Source organism: Meriones unguiculatus, chromosome 1 (genome assembly GCF_030254825.1).
Source record: "Meriones unguiculatus strain TT.TT164.6M chromosome 1, Bangor_MerUng_6.1, whole genome shotgun sequence".
NCBI lineage: Eukaryota > Metazoa > Chordata > Mammalia > Rodentia > Muridae > Meriones > Meriones unguiculatus.
In genome coordinates this window covers 168,213,867-168,232,985 of record NC_083349.1, presented here as the reverse complement: position 1 = coordinate 168,232,985, position 19,119 = coordinate 168,213,867, and the positions used below count along the sequence as shown (strand labels likewise).

The 19,119-nt window shown below is 41.1% G+C and overlaps 1 protein-coding gene across 4 annotated transcripts in view; it reads right to left on the bottom strand.

Moving 5' to 3' along the window:
* Window positions 1-19,119, bottom strand: part of Snx19 (sorting nexin 19) — a 38,956-nt gene that overhangs the window by 9,311 nt on the left and 10,526 nt on the right. The window contains exons 8-9 of one of the 4 annotated variants that reach the window (XM_021644023.2): window positions 17,289-17,418; window positions 5,731-6,115 (exon numbers count right to left, since the gene is read on the bottom strand). In XM_021644023.2, coding sequence (XP_021499698.1) covers window positions 5,998-6,115; window positions 17,289-17,418 — 248 coding nt within the window. In that variant the 3' untranslated portion in view covers window positions 5,731-5,997. Of the gene's footprint in view, window positions 1-5,730; window positions 6,142-17,288; window positions 17,419-19,119 lie in introns of those variants that run through there. The other 3 variants (XM_060371253.1, XM_021644022.2, XM_021644026.2) reach the window with 3 other exon arrangements.

Sequence of the window (19,119 nt, the reverse complement as noted above, 5' to 3'; positions counted from 1 at the left end):
TTAGTTTTTAGAAAAGTTTTAATACAATGATACAATGTAATGGACCAGAAATTTTGAGACAGCCCAAGCCATTTTTTTATTTCCCAGAAATATTGGCCTCCTCCAGTACTCTGCAAATTATATACTTAGCACACTAAGTACTGGGTCACTGCTCAGTAGCTCCAATCTATAGAATGGGAGTGGAAACAGGTCCTCGGGAGGCACAGTGTAGACTCAGGGCCTTTCCCATTAAATAAGTTGCTTTTGCTGATCTCACACTTGATAAAGCAGCTTCTTTCCCTCTGATTGCTTTCTCAGCCTCTTTTCCTGCCATGGCCCCTTCTTGTGTTTATTCACAAGCCCTGCTGTTAGCCGGCAGTTTTACTCTTCTCAGTCTGATAACCAGTCAGACGCAAGCTCCTCAGCTGTGTCTGAGAAAGTTCAACATTGCTGCCCTCTAACTGTGTATTTAGGTTACCATTCTTTCCTGTCCTCTATAGGAGAAGAATGAAGAGGAAATGAACTCCGAGGGCGAGAAACCCTAGCTTCTTCTTCCATGTGCCTATTGTGAAATCTAAAATGGCTTACAGGGCATGTATAAGCCTTCTGTGACTTTTGCTTTTGTGTTTAGATCCAGGCTTCTTTGGTCCACATCTCTATGTCATGTCCATCAAAACAAGACTTAATCGTGCTAAATACCACAACTAAACAATCTGGTTTCTTACCTTTATATCTAGGGCAAACAGGCAATGGTTTAATAAAAAAAATATTTTAAATAATTCTTTGAGAATTGCAGGCAATATATATATATATATATATATATATATAAATTTATTTTATGTATATAGGTATATTGCCTCAATGCATATCTGTGTACCATGTTCATGGCTGGTACCTACAGAGACCAGAAGAGAGCATCATATCCCCTGATACTGGCATTATTATCATGAAAGTGCTGGAATCGAACCCAGGACTTCTAGAAGAGCAACAAGTGCTCTTAATTTTGGAGCTATCTCTCCAGACCCAAATAGCCATTGCTTTTTAATAAGAATTCATAAGTAAGAGATTAAGTTTTTTTTTCCGATTAATTTTTTTTTTACCATAAACATAACTACAGAAATACAATATTGTAGACTCTCCTGAAAATCTGTTCACTTAGATTTCTTTTAATCCCTCTTGGAAAAAGCCACAAAGATTCAAACCTATTGAATGAGGACTGAGAAACTGGACCCAGTTTGATATCTCATTTAATTGCCAAGCCATTCCTTCCTGTGGAAGAACATCAATGCCTTTCTTTAATTTTTATTTTTTAATATTAGTTACAGTTTGTTAACTTTGTATCCCTGCTGTATCCCACTCCCTCTTTCCCTTCCAATCCCACCCTCCCACCCTCTTCTCTTCCCTGCCCCTTTCCAAGTCCACTGATAAGGGAGAACCTCCTCCCCTTACATCTGATACTGGTTTATCAGGTGTCTTCAGGACTGGCTGCAAAGTCCTCCTCTGTGGCCTAGCAAGGCTGCTCCTCCCTAGGGGGTGGGGGGGAGATGGTCAAAGAGCCCGCCATCGAGTTCATGTCAGAAAGAGATTAAGTTTTAATATGTGTTCAGAATTCAAGGATCTTAAGCAAGGAACTTCAAGAAACTATAGAGGTGACCTTTTTCAATCTCACCAAGTCTACACATGTGCATGCTGAGAAAAATAAAAGCCTTTACAAGAGGTAGCTTATACGAGAAATGGAAGGGAACTTATCATATCCAACCTCCTTTCAAAGCAGAGCCCACTCTATAAGTTCAAGACATAAATGGGCCTTGTCTGTTGAGCCTGTAATTGTGCAATACAAAATGTGACAGTCAGGCATGGTAGTTTACACCTGTAATCCCAGAACCAGGAAGGAGGGGGATTTGAAATTCCAGGCCAATCTGGAAATCTGGACCATATAGAGAAAAACTGTTTCAAAGAACCAAAACAAACAAACAAACAAACAAACAAACAAAAAACCAAAAAACCAAAACCAAAACCAAAACCAAAACAAAACAAACTCACCATCAACAGCAGCAGCAGGAGCAGCAGCAGCAACAATAACACCACCACACCTAAATTTTAGCCTAAAAGTATATCTTCTAAGTTCTGTTCTGTGGTCTTAATAATGCCAACCTTTCAAAGCCATTTGAATATTCATTTTGACATTCCTCTAGGGCTGAGTTGATTCCAAAGTTACTGATGAAAAAACACTGAAGAGGGAAAGGGGAGGAATAATGTTCCATCAGTAGGAATTGCTTTCCAGGACAGCATCAGTTTCTCTCTCTGTCTGTCTCTTTCTGTGCAAAAACCACTTGAACTAGCCACAAATCACTTAAAATTGATCCTGGTTAAGTACGCCCATCTTTATCTATAGGCATATTGTAACAAACAAACAGCTGTTGAAATCCAGGCATATGTAACCATCAGTATTTCCTTTCATAATTCTGTCCAAGAAGCTACCACAGGCAGGCAGGGCATGTTCCCTACAGAGTCCATTCTACTATCTTAGATTCACTATTTCCTTTCCTGAGTGTTCAGATAACACCTATTTCATAACATGCCTCAGACACTTCCAGAGATCGGTATCAGGGCCCATAAGCTTTGTCCATTTTTTTTTTTAAGGCAAGACATTTGTCCATCTGCAATCTATCTTCAAATGACCACAAATGACCATTTCTTATGGACCTTGGAGCTCTAGTGGGAAATATAAATTCATCTAGTCTCACTGACTAGATCCATCTATGTTAGGTACATGCATTTGAAACTGGTAAAGCCTGTTGTGGTACATGGAGGAAGCAATTGCTGAAAAGGATGAGTGGGGAAATTACATGTTCCAACTTAGCTGAGCTGTATCTATGGCCTGAAACACAGCTTGGGGTAGAATGCTTCTATATTATATGCATAGCCTGGGTTCAATTCTTATGACAAACATAACACACACAATACTTTAAATACTGTATTAGTATTTCCATTTTTATCGTCTGCTTTAATTCTACCTTCGCCATGTTTGTTCACTCTTATTAGACTATTTTCCTTTCAGAGAAACCAAAACAGAAATTATATAGCCTAGAATATAGACCCATTTGTTTGTTCCGAGTGAATAAATGCTTTTTCAATGAAAGCAGCTACTAGTTTAGAATCTATCTCAAACAAATCAACGTGGTTTTGAAACAGACTGCTGGCTCTTTTAAGAAGCCATTCTTTCCTAATATTTAGTCACAGCTCCAGCTCCTTCTGTGTGTTAGTATGCTGGCCACTAGTCTTAATCAGTACCATTACTACTTGATCTGCATTACTCAGTCTATATCCCCTCTCTATTTTTCAGTGTTCATCTAGAATTGGATTGCCAATATCGATCTAGATCCCATTAGATGCTGATTCTTCTGTTTTCCCTCTCTGGACTTGTGTATTTAATTTGTTCACACAATAAAGAAACCTCTGTACTGGTGTGGCTTTGTCTAAGTACCAAAAGAATAAGACTTAACAGCTTAGAGAGCAGTACTCTGACTGACTCACTAGGCTACCTCCTGGAGCATTTAGTATAATAGTGACAAACACACAGCAAATGTCAAATATCTAACTCAATTCTGCCCTAAAACTTTCATGAATGCTTCTGGTGCCAATATTTCAATTCCATTGGTTATTTAGCTCATAGAGCACTAGCTTAAAAAAACAATCTACTCTGTTTTGTTTTTCTATGATTCCTTGTATCTCTCATGTACCTCTGTTTTTCCATGTGGAGCAATTATTTTCCAGTTTTTACTTTATTGGCTTCAACTTCTCCCTCGGCCTTGAGTGACAGTCTCCTGCAGAACTTTCTTTTATACTTTCTGGTGTCTGTGTTCAGAATCAATCATGAGTTACCACAAACTATGGAACTGAACATAAACTGGATGTGGTGATATACACTTGTAATACTAGCACTCAAGAGGATCAGAACTTCAAGGTTATCCTCAGCTACATATGGAGGCCAATGTGGGATACATGAAGCCCTATCTCTTATATTTTGGTTGTGAGCCTAGCCTTTAACAGCAAAGTCATCTCTCCAGCCTGTAGCCCTATCTCAAACAAACAAACAATCCACAAAAACAAAAACTAAAGACAGACTTACAGGCCTAGTAATTATTTACAGTCTAGTAATTATTAGAGACAGAGCCTGTGCTTTTTAAACTTCATTTGCATTCAAGTTAAAGCTCCTGATTTAGGTAATAACAGCCTTTCAGTCACCATCTGGTTATACTGTTCACAACGATTCTGTCATTCTATCAGTTATAGTTCTCAACCCACACGGTAGAATCTCTGAAAATTATTCTCAATTTCTTCTTGTCCTTGACCCCAATCCAACAGTACACCCTACCACCTCAACATTTCATGAACCTAACATCTGTATCAACCATCCTGCTGCCAGTAGCCCAAGCTAAGCTTCTCAACTTTCATCTCTTTTGATTTAACTCCTAATTTGTTTTTCTGGCTCCAGCTTTGCCTCTTTGCATTAATCGTATGCAGCACCATTAAAGTGATTTTTTCCAAATTGCCAACATGCTCATGCCATTACAATGTGTACTTGTAAACTTCATTCCATCAAGTGGTAGACATGCTATGTTCTTCATGAGACTTCTTGTGAAGTCTCAGAGGTACATGAGAGATACAAGGAATCATAGAAAAACAAAACAGAGTAGATTGTTTTTTTTAAGCTAGTGCTCTATGAGCTAAATAACCAATGGAATTGAAATATTGGCACCAGAAGCATTCATGAAAGTTTTAGGGCAGAATTGAGTTAGATATTTGACATTTGCTGTGTGTGTTTGTCACTATTATACTAAATGCTCCAGGAGGTAGCCTAGTGAGTCAGTTCTTCTTCATCTGACTTGTGTGTGGTCTGTTCCCAATCATTTAGCTACCTTGAGAACCAAAGACAGGTCATACTTTTTCTGTTCTGCTTTGATGCTCTGCACCTTCACATATGATGCCAACTCACTCATTCTTCAAGTTCTAGTTCTGCTATCACCTGGTCTGGAAGCCTTCCCTGGGCTTCTCGTAAGTGACTGCTTAGTCTTTCACTGAGTCATACACAATTCCTTTGTAAAGGCCTTTGTTTTATTCTACTCCTCATTTATAAGTTTGCACCTCTTATTGGATATTCAACTTCCCATTTTGGGAACTTGGGGTCTCTTTAATCACTACCCTTGAAACAGAGTAGCTGAGCAGTAAATAGCAGTTCATGTATGTGGTAGTGGGAAAATCTCTGGTCTTAAAAGTACAGCCACGGTTCAAAATAAACTCTACACAAAGCATATACCCAATATTTAAAGTAGAAAACAAGCGGTAAACTTTTAATTATTCATGCTCATGGTGGAGAACCATGACAGACTTAAAACATTGTAGACAAGACGGAATATGGCAGTGTAAACCTGCAATGCCAGCACTTTGAGACTGAGGCAGAAGGCTGACCATCGAGGCCAACCTGGCTCCAAAGAAAGACTATCCCCAAATAAACAAATAAGCAAGCACTTAGCACAGTAGCATTTACCTGCAATCCCAGAGCCTGGGAGGATGAGCTAGAAAGGTCAAGAGTTTGAAGCTAGTCTGGGCTACATGGTGAACCATTGGTATAAAAAACAAGCAAACAATCAAAAAAACCAAACAGACCACCAACCAGCCAACCAACAAACCAACCAACCAACCCAAACAAACAAAAACTCCCGCTGACTGAATACAATATAAAAACGCTTTGTATTTACATTTCATATTTTTATTTGTATAAATGTCGAGCCATAAACCTTAGATTTACTTTCCTAATAACGACCTTTTTGAAAGTTAACAATCAAATTAAAGTGTGAGCCAATCCACTAGCTGCAGGATGGATGTTGTCAGGACTATGTTGGTAACAAGTCAGCTGATCCAGAATGAAGAATTTATCATGAATAATGCAAGCAATGGGCAAGTCACATGTACTTATGCATCCCCCTGGAAGGGACAAGTGGGGAAAGGCAAGGGTTAGTGGCTTAGCCATGGCTTCTTTCTGCACACTATAAATCTCAGAGACAGGAGACAGCTGCCGGCTGCCTTCGCTTTTGCTGGTTTTCTTGGCAAATAGCTCCCGAGGACAGAGGGGCTGAAAGTCAAACACAAGAGAGAGGTCTATGATGACTAAGTCACCCCTGTGTTTTGGGAAGTGTCTCTGATGGATGGAACAACATCAAGCTGCTTCCAACCCATTTTTTGAAATTATAAAGAAGAAAAGAATGCAGCAGGATGGGGGTGGGGTGGGGACACAGACAAAAATCAAAAGCTGGCTCCCTTTCTAACAAATATGGCATGGAAAGGAGACACTTGTCGATTCTGAGTTTTTGGGAGAAATAAGACTAGCACAAAGGGTGATCTACAGACGTTTGCTTGAGATTTGGACACTGTGACGCTTTTAAGGTTTTAATTTAAAAGCTGATTACATAAATCGAGTATGCCTCTGAAGATGTTCAAGCCCTCCCCTGCTGCCATTTGTTAGTAACACACAGCATCACCTCAAATGCCTCTGACTGGCTTGACCAGTTAGAGTTAATTAAAAGTTGAATTAAACATTAAAAGCTGAAGGAACTCAGTTTAGGCTTCCTTCTTTTCAAAATGGGAGAATTCCTGTGAGGTCTTCTTCACAAAGTTATCAAGATCAAATGAGAAATATTAAAAAAGAAAATGTTTTTTGAAGATGCTGTGTTTGTGCAAGTGACAGAGTAAGTGACCCCTCCCAATCCTTATAACAACCCTACGGATCCAGAGAATAAGACAATAGAAGACTGTGAGGTGAGCTTTGCACTTCAGGCCTTAGTCCCCCTCCTTCCCAGCAGGCTCATGGAAACAAAGAAAAGCTATAGCCACTGATGCAGAGTCACTAACTAGCTTGGACAGAAGCCTGTGGAGTTAGGGGTAACACACAATTATGTCAGAACCCTCCCAAGGTTAACCTCTGCTTACTTAAACAAGGGCACCTTCATTATGCCAACTAGAGCACCCACAATGTCTCTTTCCCTCTCCCTGGCCCCATGAGAACTGCAAGGCTGGCTTGTTCACAGTCTCCAGGTAGTTTTCCTGAGCCTGCCTTGGCTGAGGAGGGGAAGGTAATTAAAAGGGCCACCCATTCAGAAGATGACTGAGTCAGCCAGAGGGGAAAGGACAGTGAGGGGTGTGAAGTCCTTAGCACTGGAGCACCAGGAAGAAAGGCAAGATACAAAGGAAGAGAGGCAGTAATTTAGTGGTCGTCCTGACAACTAGAACTCCTATTGTTCCTGGTGACTTTAACTCACTGGGAGTGCTCCCCTCTTGGCTGAGGGCACAGTTAACACTGCAGGGAAGGAGAAGGGAAGCAGAGGGAGAAGAGCTAGGCAATTATGGGCTCTTTATTCATGAAGGGCCCACTTCCAAATGTTCCTGATATTAGAAGTACCAGAGTGAGAGTGTGCTCAGCCAGGTTTTGGAAGAGAATTACCTAGGATCCTGTTTAAATAGCAGACATAGCAGGGCTTCAAGTCAGGCTGTGAAAATGGCTATAGAACACTGGAAAAGACCAGTTTTGAGGACAAAGGCTCAACAGGAGAAGTAGAAGACCAAGAGAAAGAAACAGGAGAAATACTGGCAGGGGAACAGGAGAGAAAGAAATGCGATCTGGATGGGGAATCACCTGGTATGGGAATTATCTAATAGCACTGGCTTCTGCTTTCGTGCCTTTAGGATGATTTTCAAAACCTCAACGAAGGCTATCCTGACACCAAGGAGAGATACTAAGGATACAAGCACAGTACTGTGGCACCTCCAGTGGGAGCTACACACTGGGAACTCTGTGAGAATCAGCTGTAGTTAGAAAGCATGGAGAAGTCGTACATAAAACTAGGGGAGAAAAGAAAGCACAGGGAAGAGGGAAAGGGACTGTTGGGGCTAATCTTGATTGCATTATACAGGGAGTCCCTCCCAGGAAGACTTAACTCTTCTTGAGACCTGCAATCCACAGGTGCTGGCATTCCCTTGGAGTGAGACTAAAGCACAGTCCTTGAAGTGCATGCCTGCTCCTTCCCTACTCCAGTGTCAAGCTCTCTTCCTTTACAGGTGCTTGATGACAACTCTAGGGACAGAGGACACATCAGATTGGAGGTGGGGTTTTAGTTGAGTGGCAGAGCACTTGCCTAGAAGCTCCAGGCTTAAACACTAGTACCTGGGGGATGGACAGATCAAAATTGAGCATTAACATTCATTACTTCTCTAAGGCAAACTTAGAGCAATGAGCCACAGGATCTCAATGCCTGGCTGAAAGAAACAGAAATTGTCCATAATTATATCTTAGGTGGCTAAGACTCCTGGTATTAGGGCATTCTGACCCTGATGGTCTCTGCTTTAGTCAGATATGGCATCATCCAGATCTAAGGCTCTGGGATCCAAAAAGGCCTGCACATGGGCTATCCCATAAAGTACTGACAAAATTCTTTCAATTCAGATGCCTGGCTGGCTCATTATTGCCTGAGATCTCTAGTTCATTCTGTTCTGAATGCATCAGTCCCAGTACTGAACTCTTAAGAGATGGAATCTACTCAAAAGGACATCTCTGACAGGACTGACCAGAGAACAACAGTGTGCTGAGGATCCATCAGATCAGGGAGGAAAGGGAGTGTGAAAGATGAAATAAACTCAGCCTGTTTACATCACTGGCACCATGGAGTGGCTTCTGGATAATGGAGCAAGGCTTGGGCATTATCACCACCACGGCAAAATAAGTCTTATTGCAAAATAAGTCTTCCTCAAAGGCCAATTTAAGCCTGCAGCACCACCTGGTGCATACAGGGAGAATTCTGGTGCTAATTTTCCAAGCCAGACACATGCAGTCACCCATTCAGAGCCAGGTTAAAAACATTCAAAATTAATGCAAGAGTTATTAAATGTGTACCTATTTAAAAGTACACATAATGTACTCCATTTACACGTGCTGCTGCACATCTTAAATACTACTTAGCATAAATTATACCTGTTTTATAAGGTCCAGCTCAAACACATGCCTTCCTCTACAAAGCCTCCCTAAAATGTATTCCATATTAGCTTTCTTCTAAACAACCTCTATTCAGTGAACAACTTAAAATGAGGTAAGTGACTTGCTTTCTACGTCACACAGATAGTGAGGCACATGGCAAGATTTAAATTTGGATCTGACTGATTTCAATGTCCATATTCATTCTTCCCCTGTGGAAAGGGGGTAAAAAATGGGCATAGACAGTGTAACAGCAGGGCATGCTTCCAGAGAGCATATCACAGCAGAGCCAAGATCTCAAGGGAACTGTGCTGTTTCGGAAAGCAAAATGGTACTGTTGTGTAGATAGCCTGAAAGGAAAGCCTGTGAGTAGGCACTACCATGGCTCTGGATATTGGAGCTGTCCAGTTTATCAGCTGGGGACATCCTGTGGAGAGAGGCTGCTGGGGTGGGGTGTATTTTGTTTCTGTGAGTACCCCTCACCCCCAGAACTGCTGAGGATGCTTGGCGTTTTCACTAGTGATGAGAGAGGTACAGGGACAAGTGGAATTGCATGCAATGTTGCACATTTGCTCATTTTTCATAATTTCAGTCAGGGTCTTCCATGTGTCAGAGGGGGCGTTTGAGACACAACTGTGAAGAGGAATCTTTGCCCTCAAGAATCTTACATTCTAAAGCTGTTGTCAAGACCTCAGACTCTCAGGTTCCTATGCATAGTTGCAGGTAGGCAGCAGCTATAATAATGTGGCTTGGGAAATGATAGTCTCTTTGGTTTTAAATGCCTCTATAGTCTGCTTTTCACCTTCATTTCATAATGACTAGTGCTGTACTTCTATTGTAATATATGAGGATTTAAGAATATAAAATATACAGAAGAATGAACACACAATTCACAGGCAAAGGGCATTCAGTTACTATATACATCTATTACAATGTTAAAGGCACATTAAATGGAGATTTAATGTAATAGCAAAATGTAATAGCATTATGTAATAGCATAATGCCTGGTGTCTTTAACATAATATGAATATAGAGCAAATGACATCCTCCCAGATGCAAGGCAGACCATGTATACAGTAGACAAAACTGCTGGGATCCCTCCTGGCCCAGCCACAAAGGGCTTCCTTTAAACATGCCTAGTGGAAGAGGCATGCCATGAAGCATTACTTCTTCCCAAGGAGAAACAATACAATTTGAGCAAAGCCATCACTGAACAAAACCCCTAATTTCAGCACATTTAAAAACAGCCCAAGTCAATGATACTTTGAGGGCAGAGATAACCTAATACAAGAAACTGAAGAATTACTTGAGTCAAAGGATCTGGTGCTCTCGAAAGAGCACATGCTTTTTCTAGAGAAGCTGTCACAGGAAGAAGCCAGGTGTGAGACAGAGCATGGCACTGGAGCTGTACTGGAAGGAGTGAAGTCACAGAGTAAAGGGATACCGTACTTTTGTCTCCTGCTGACTCTGAATTGTTTTGATATCTTTTTCTAGTTGGGGACAGGGTGTAGAATAGAAGCACTAGGAGAAAGACTAACCTCCGGCCCAGGACTGCTTAAGAATAAAGTCAGATCCTGCTGATGGAAATGAATGTATGTGGTTACCATCAGATACATCTGACCCATAGAGCAGTCTGAGGACAATGAAAGACTGCACAGGACTAAGACCCTGGAACTTCGAGCAGCAGACCTTAGTGGGTTGTGCTTTGTGAGGAAGCTTGAACAAAAGGGAGGCAGGCTGTGTGAGTGGACGTAGTGTTTGGGAAGTGAAGCACAATGGCTTTGATTTGGGGTATTTAATCTGAATATCAGTTTTTTCATTGTAAAATGTGAACATGCATGCCTATCTGATAGAATTGCACATTAGTACATGCAGGAAGTAGGCTTACCTGCTACAGTGAGTATGTAATAAATGTCAGTTCCTTTCCTATGATAACTGCTTGTGTCCTTCTGGTGGCAGGCCTTGAATTTCCCTTAAGAAATAACTAATGTCACAAAGGCCTGTTAGGCAGTTATATACACACAGCTACTAAGAAAGCCTCCTTGAGAAAAGGTCTACCCAGATAATACCTGTGACTTTGGAGTGACTTAAAAGAAGAGAGGCAGAAAGAGTGTTCACATCAGCCACTACCAATTGTCCTTAGGAGACATGGGTATCCCATTGGGTAGCCCTCACTCTCCAATGGTCTCACTCTCTGCCACCACCTTCTGGACGTTTTTGGGAGATGGTCTGTTGAACAATACCTTCCCTAGGAGGACTCCCTGGCCTAGCATAAGTTGTAGAAATTGCCATTTAATATTTAATTTTATCCCAGGTTTATTGCTTGTTGAATTTCTTCAACCTGCGTAATTTTTCTTCCTCTTACTATACTTACTGATTTTATGTATTTTTTACTCTCCTCTACTCCCAGGTCACTGAAACTTTTCTCCTTACTATGTCAGGTAATTCTATCTCCATATGTCCCCAATACACAAACACACACTCATTTGATCTCTCACTCACACTTTAAGAAATCTAGACAAAGATGCCAGGAATGTGTCTGCTGCCCTTTTGACATAGGGTCTGATGCCATCTTCGGGGCCACAGGGAGGGCAGAGCCACGGACATGGCATTCATGTACTCTGATGCTGGCCTGGCTCCTATTTTTATCGTGGCATGGCTCTGGGCATCTAGGCAGGGAGCTGGTTCAGCTTCTTCTCATTCCTTAACTCTCTATATCAGGGCTCCAAAATAATTTTACCCCTTACCTTGGCTGGGTCTTCTTGCCCCAGGCCTTCTACTATCAATGGGGCACAGTACATCTCTCCTTCCTTCAACCAGATTAGCTCTGGGTACTTTTCAAGTTTTCTAAATCCAGTTCTGATGCATACAGGGAATTGTTAAATTTCTTCTGTTTCAGACACAAGAAGTTTGCATGAGCTGGATTCATTCGTTCCCTGGCTTACACTGCTATCCTTACTCCCCTTTCCTCCCAAATAAGGAGTTCTCCTTGTTACATAATTGGATGTTCCCAACACAGAAGCTGACATGAGGTCAGCCACGCATGCGTGCAAGTCTTGCCTTTGACTTAACAATGCCTTTTTTGGGCATCTAACTTCTCTTGAGCTTCCCTCCCCCACTCTCTCCTAACCATCAACAATCAAGGGAGATTTATAAGCCTGGCACAGATCAGAACTCCTCCAATGTTGGCTTAGAAGGAGGGGTCATGAGGTTGAATTTACTCTGTCTCCCACTGCCCCGCCTTTGCAGGCTAGAGAGAGAGTGTGCTTACAATTTGGCAGGAGTTCCTGGAGTCCAAGGCAGTTCTGTATATAGGTCTTTTAAGGGAGCAGGGAGAGTAAAGGAAGCTGGAAGCAACAGAAGTAAATATGTCTGCATGGAGATAATGATGCTAGAGGGTAGAAAGTGAGGACATTTAAAGGGGGCATGGCAACTACATTCAGGTGGCTGTCCCCTCCTAGAAACCAAGACTGCACAGTGTTCTAAAAAGTAAAGCAGCCACAGAAGCCATCTGTGGACAGTAACAGCCACCATGCTTAAAGCACATAAAGGACAGGACCCAAGTGACTTGCAAAAAGATGTGATTCAGCTATCTGAGGTTTCAGAGAGAAATGTGGGTGACATGCATGGGGACACTAGGCCCTCATACATCAACTGCTATAGTGGGGTCAGGGTGTGTGTGTGTCCTACAGCTCCAGGAGAGGTCAAATTCCCAGCTTCTTTGCTTACTACACAAATACCCATTTAAAAATAAAGTCTATGGTTTGTCCAGGGGACAGTCATGGAGGCGAATGTCAGAGGTCAGAAGTGCTCTCTTTCGTTCACGTAGACATGGACATGCAATTTGGAGTCTATAGAATAACTGATAACCTCCTCATAGGGAATGTTTCCCACTCTGAGCAGTGATTTTTGGGTTGGCTCTTATTCCTTGAAACCATAGGGCAAAGTTCCGATCCTCAAAGTTAGCAGAATCTCTTTAGATGAAAAGTTGAAAAATGTGTTTTAGATTTTGCATATGTTATTTATGAACTTTATGGTTTTTATTTAATAACTCAAATTCCTTATAAACCATAGATTCCTCATGTTAGAAGTAGGGATCATAGTACCTCTTTCACAGAGCTCTTTAAAGGGATTAAACTATAAAATATAATCAAAGTGTAACATATAATGTCTGTGTGAATTAATCTCTCAATAAACATTTGTTGCATAGCAAATACATGCAAGCCGAAAAGATTATCCATTAAGAGACCTTGGATCCTGAAATGAGCCCTGTTTGCTTCATGTGACCACACAAGTGGGGAATTATGGGCCATAGGAGTTAAACTATCCCTCCATCCAAGACCATGACTTTCCCCCCTCTTCTTCCTATTAAGAGAACATCTAAAACATTACAAAACTGGGATGTATTCTTAGAATCAAATCAAAAAACACTATAAAAAGATAGGGGAGACAATTTGTAGCTCCCTACAGAGGTCTTGAACAGGGAAAGAGATGGTCCTCATTTATCAGTCTGCAGAAGGGTTGGGTGGGTATAGAGGTTCTCAGTCTCTGCAGTTCTAAACCTTGAACTTACAGACAGCACAATGGCTAAGAAGAAAGTGGATGGATGGAAATAGTTCTTTTTGGCAGACCTGAAGAGCAACAACAATAATAACAAGACCTGGGAGTACTTGAATGAACAGGTAGTACTGACCAGCATTACAGATTTTTCAAAGGTAGCCACAACATTTTGTTCAGGCATTGACAATGCTATCAAACACATAACAATGTCTCTGCTTTTCCAAAACGTATTTCTATTTCATAAAACAAAGCATAAGCAAACAACAAAATCACAGAGAATGAAAAGTGAAAATTAAGGAGTCAGGATACTCAGAAGTGAATCCCTTCTGACTCCATTTTAAGCTGGAGTCACATATGGGTTTTGCTACTCTTCACTCACCAGACCACTGTCTGCCTGGCTAACTGGGCTAACAGAAGTGTCCAGGAGGAGGGATGGAAAGAAGAGACACTTAGCTTGACTCCTAAACTCTTCTCTTTAGGAACAGGTTCTAAGAGCCCGCCCTACCCATGTCACCAAAAACGCCAGTAAATCTGGAAAACATGATTGAAACTGAGTACTGTGTGTGTTTGTCTGTCTTGTACCCTCAGGGAACAGGTGCTTTGCTCCTGATGTAAGTCTGGTACTTTGCTGGTTGCTGTTTTAATAAAAGAACCCACTGGTACCTAAATCAACTTCACAGGCCTCATGGAGCCTTCATTGTTTGAAAGCTCAGATCTGTGTTGTTCAGTTAGGCACAAAAGGATGACTGTAACTGGCAACAGAGACTATCATGTGGTGGAGATCTTAAACACAGAGTGAAGCTAATATCGAGCCATTAGCTGGAGTTTTTAGAAACATAAGATATCTTTTATTATTTCCTAGTCTGAAGTACAAACATCAAGACCTATCATTTATTGTATACTTTGTAATATACATGAAGAAAAAATTAGCACTATTAATTCCATTTTTCAGGTGAGAAAACAAATTGCAAAGCACAAAACATGGAAAGTAGTCTGTGGTAGTAGATCAGGTTTTGGAGCAGCTAGGTAGAATTCTGACTCCACCACTGACTCAGTTTTTTTATTAGGACAAGGCCTGAATTTCAGTGCTCACCTCCAATACATTTTAAAATAAGAAAAAGCAGGGACCCATGCCAGTTTTGTACACTACTGACCAACCTTTAGTAATACTTAAAACAAGACAAAACACCAAAGACTGAAGATAGAAAACAGAAATAAATCCCCAGTTGGATAGTAAGACAAGTACTTTAAAGCTGAGTGAATGCTGTAAGACAGCTTAGAGATTTCTATCACTGAGCCAAGAGACAGCTCAAACCAGCACAAGGCAGTCCCTTCCCCACTCCATTTGCTGCAGAAGTGTGGATGGTCTTTCCCTGTTTATGTATGCCTCAGGGGTGTCCTTTTGCTGATTTAACTTCCCCGTGAGATGCTGGTTATTCCGTAGTCTTCCTAGAACTCTCTGGATAAAGGTCTCTGCTCTGCATCTGTTTTACCCAAGTTCTTTACTATTCTGAGTTATTCTCACTTCAGGGTAGCTCCTCCAAGCTGCTAAGTTATGGATCTCAATCTTGTTTCTAGTTTCTCCCAGTGCTGCTAAGCTGTTTTGCTCCCACTGAATCATTTCTTGAGTTCTCAAGCCAACTCACTATGTACATGGCTTGAAAGGAGCGGTGTCATCAGTGCTTACATACTATAGTCTTCATGTACCCACATACTACCAGATTTCAGACTACATTACTAAGGATCTTTTTACTCTTGGAAGCATTTAGATCAGTAAAGGGAAGCTCAATAAAAGGTGAAGAGAAATAAAGACCCAGTTAGTAGCACTCACAGCTAACAGAGTAAAAAATAGAAGTAGAGCTATAACTGCAAAAGTGTCAGGAAGGAAAATGTTTATTCTTCTGCCAAATATTTAAAGAGGCTCTACCAGGCCAAGCACCTGTGTAGGTCCTTGTGGCCCTTGAAATAACAGCGAAGGAGCAATTTCTCAATCTTAGCATGAGAGGTATTTTGGGAAGAATATGCCATCACTGTGTGCTCAGGAGAGTGGGAGGGAGTGGGTATAAGAGTACAGCAGGGGGTGTTCTGTGTAACAAAGATGGGAAGCAGTTCCATGATCTCTACCCATTAGATGCCAGGGGCTTTTTGACACTCCTTCCCTGTTGTGACAACCAAAAACTCCTCCAATGTTGCTAAATGTCTTCTGGGAACAAAAGAACCCTATTGAGAATCACTACTTTGAGGAAAATGGATAATTTATATAATATACTATTATAAGTATCACTGTCAAAAAGCATGAGTGAAAAAGAGGATTCCTTAATTTAGGGGAAAGTGAGAGTATGCTATAAAAAGTGAATGAAATCTGAAAAATGTTTATTACTATGATAAGCACGAGAGAATGGGAAAAGTCATAGGCTGGATAAGAAATAAGCTGTAGAAACCTTCATCTATTCATAAATCTTTTAAGTTATCTATAAAGCTCAGATAAAGCTAACCTGGAAGTCCAAGTGTCTCCCCTGTTTTACCATTTTATAAATATTATGTGCTATTTAGAGGAATGGCCACTGCACAAAGATGAAAGAGAAACACAGGGCTTGGGGCTGTGCGGATGGTGAACTCTTCCTAGAATGTGGTGCCACTTTATTATGAGACTATCTCTTACATTCTAAGAGATTGGAACTTTGGACCTTGTGGATGACTTGTGGATGACTCTGAGGTCACGGAAGACTTAACACTGTATGTTCTCCATTTGTTTAACTTGGATTTAAGAGAACAATGTAACAACCAACCTTATTTGCCTTGAGTTTACCATGTAATCAAGGTTTACAACCTGAGATAATGAATATCTTTAATCTTATGCACTCTTCATGCCTTGGCCCAAGAGTAACACATGTGTGTATGTGTGTTATGGTAACAGATGCTGAAAACAGAAAACAGGTTGAAAGCAACTTTATAAACAAATATCCACCATGAACACTGGAAGCAACATATGTGTATTCTTTGGGAACTTTTGTTAGTTTCTTATTTGGGGTCAGCTACAGTCAGTGACTTAATCCCTGTAGAACTCTGTTGAAGGTTTCTGTAAAGTATCATTCCTTCTCCCAAGTGATGCTGTCTGTGCTGACTGATAACATCAGAACAGAGGTTTGTTAGGGACACACATAGACAAAACAGCATTCACACAGGCACAGGGACACAGATTCAGACTCATGCAACAGATTACAGATGAGTCAGAAACCAAACCTATAGAGAGATGGGAGACATGGAGAGAGCAGAAGTATTCAAGTCTGGGTTCACTCAGGGTCCAATGACCCCAAGGGGAAGTGCTTGGATTCTTCTCTTAATGTGACATACTGGTGACTGAGAAAATGACTAATGTGTTTAAATTGACACTTTTTGGTGCCTTGTGTGAGGAATCTCTAATGTGTTAAATTAATGGACTAAAGTAGGCAGACTGAGTTAAAGTACTCTAGGAACACAGGCGATATCTGTAATTCAGTGTGCTTTATATGTCAGAAATCTTAGAGAATTAGATACCCTCAAACTTTAGATAAGGTGGTTACAGAAGGTTACTAATAGAGTCTTCTTCCTCACACTCCTAGAATGTTGAGGTCATAGATTCCTTAAATGCTACATTAAACTTTCCTATTACAGAAACAAGTTTCCTGTCCAGTTTCCTTAGTAAATTGAGGCTCTAAAGTAACAGAGAGCCCAGCAATCTTACCTCTGCACTAGAGTTCCAAAAGCAAGGCGGAGAAACTTCTGCATGTTTTCAGTACACAGCCATTTCCACTGCTCCATTAACAGCAGGAGGATGAGGTCGAAGGCCGTGTCAGCTAACTCTATCTCTGTTCCTGGGGACAAAGCATCACACGTGACTCAGGTAGTGACGCTCCTTTTTCAGAGCTTTAGTGGCAGCTAGGGCTAGATTCTTGTCATTATCCTAGACTTCTGAGATCCCTTTGTGCAATATAAATCAAGAAATGCTTATATCTAGAACATTCAGTGATGTACTCAGTATGTTTTTCAACATTTTGTTTTCTGATGTTCTGTGGTGACAGGTTTATCTTATTAACAGATTCTGCACATAATTATTTTACCTACCTGGCATCAGTTTCCCTTGTATTTCTCCAGAGTGCTGACTCCATTCTACTTCAATTAGGGGCTTGCAACTGGTGAATGACTGGAACTGGCAACACATTGTCCCTTCCACTAGACCCCACAATGGATCATGGAAAAGAGTGGGCCAGTTGGGGGAGAGAGCTGGGCTTCATTCTCCTGTAAAACCATTTCATTACACAGAGCTGGGGGTGAGCTCAGGAGGCTTTAGTCTGACTTTGAGATAACATGTGGTTCTAGGGAAAGCACCACATCTCTGATAAAATGCCGGTTTTTACTAATTTCTTCCCCATTTGGAAGACTTGAGGGGCCACAGATGGGCTCATGTTGATCCTGGGCTGAAGTGTCCTGAACATCTATCTATTCATGGGACCGAAGCATCTATTCTCTAAATCTGTGCTGAGGCTCTCACGTCATATCAGTGTCCCAGGGGTTTGATGATGTTTCACAATGATTCAGGGAACCTGGTATTTCTGTTGTGATTAATGTTATCATTATAACCAACAGTGTTCTGCTAGACTAGGCTCAATGGGGATTTTTCTGAACCAGCCTGCACCAGCTTTCCTCTTCCAAGGATGTTTTAGAACACAAATCACTTTGGGTTTGGGCAGATCTGTTAGAACTGAATCTCACTTCATTTTAGATTCTTCCAAGTATATATTTTCTTTTTCTGTGCTGTATTTCAAGGGGGTGTGGAAAATGATGAGTTGCTTTCTAGCTGTTTGCTCGAAGGTGGGCTACTGCCTCAGGAAACTGCCTCCTCACCACCATTTCCTCAGTAGGAGCATTTGTCTGGGGTTGCCACCCTGTGGTAACATGTAGTCATAGCAGTTAAAATAAAGCAAACAACTGAACACAGGTCCTTTTGAGGAAAGCGATAAACACAGAGACATTAGTAATCAAGACAACACCTCACAAACATGCCTATAGGACAAGCTGACTTAGGCAATTCCTCAATCAATTGAGATTTTCCTCTCAGATGACTCTAGGGTGTGTCATGTTGACAATCACAGCTAACTAGGACAGTCAGAAGCCCCATTTTGTCACATGATTAAACTGAGATCCATGTAACAGAGGCCAGGTGATTTATTTGTTCCTGAGGACCTGGGAAAAAAATGTAAAATTAGTGTTTTATTCCCTTTCTGTCCTCAGGGTTTTGTGATCATTGTCTTAGCAGGGGTCTTTGTTTTAATTACTCAATATAACTTTCTTACTTTTATGGTTGTGAGACTAGCCTTTAACGGCTGAGCCATCTCTCAAGTCCAATAAAACTTACTTCCTCTTACATTCTCTGTCACTGAACATATGAAAAGCTAGGTGCTGAGTTTTTCCTCTGCAGGAAATACCTGACCTTCTCCTGGAAAGAAAATGCTTAGGTGGGGCTCAGACCCTTCATCTCCTCTGCCTGTTTGCCCTGGGGAACTAGAAAGATCCAT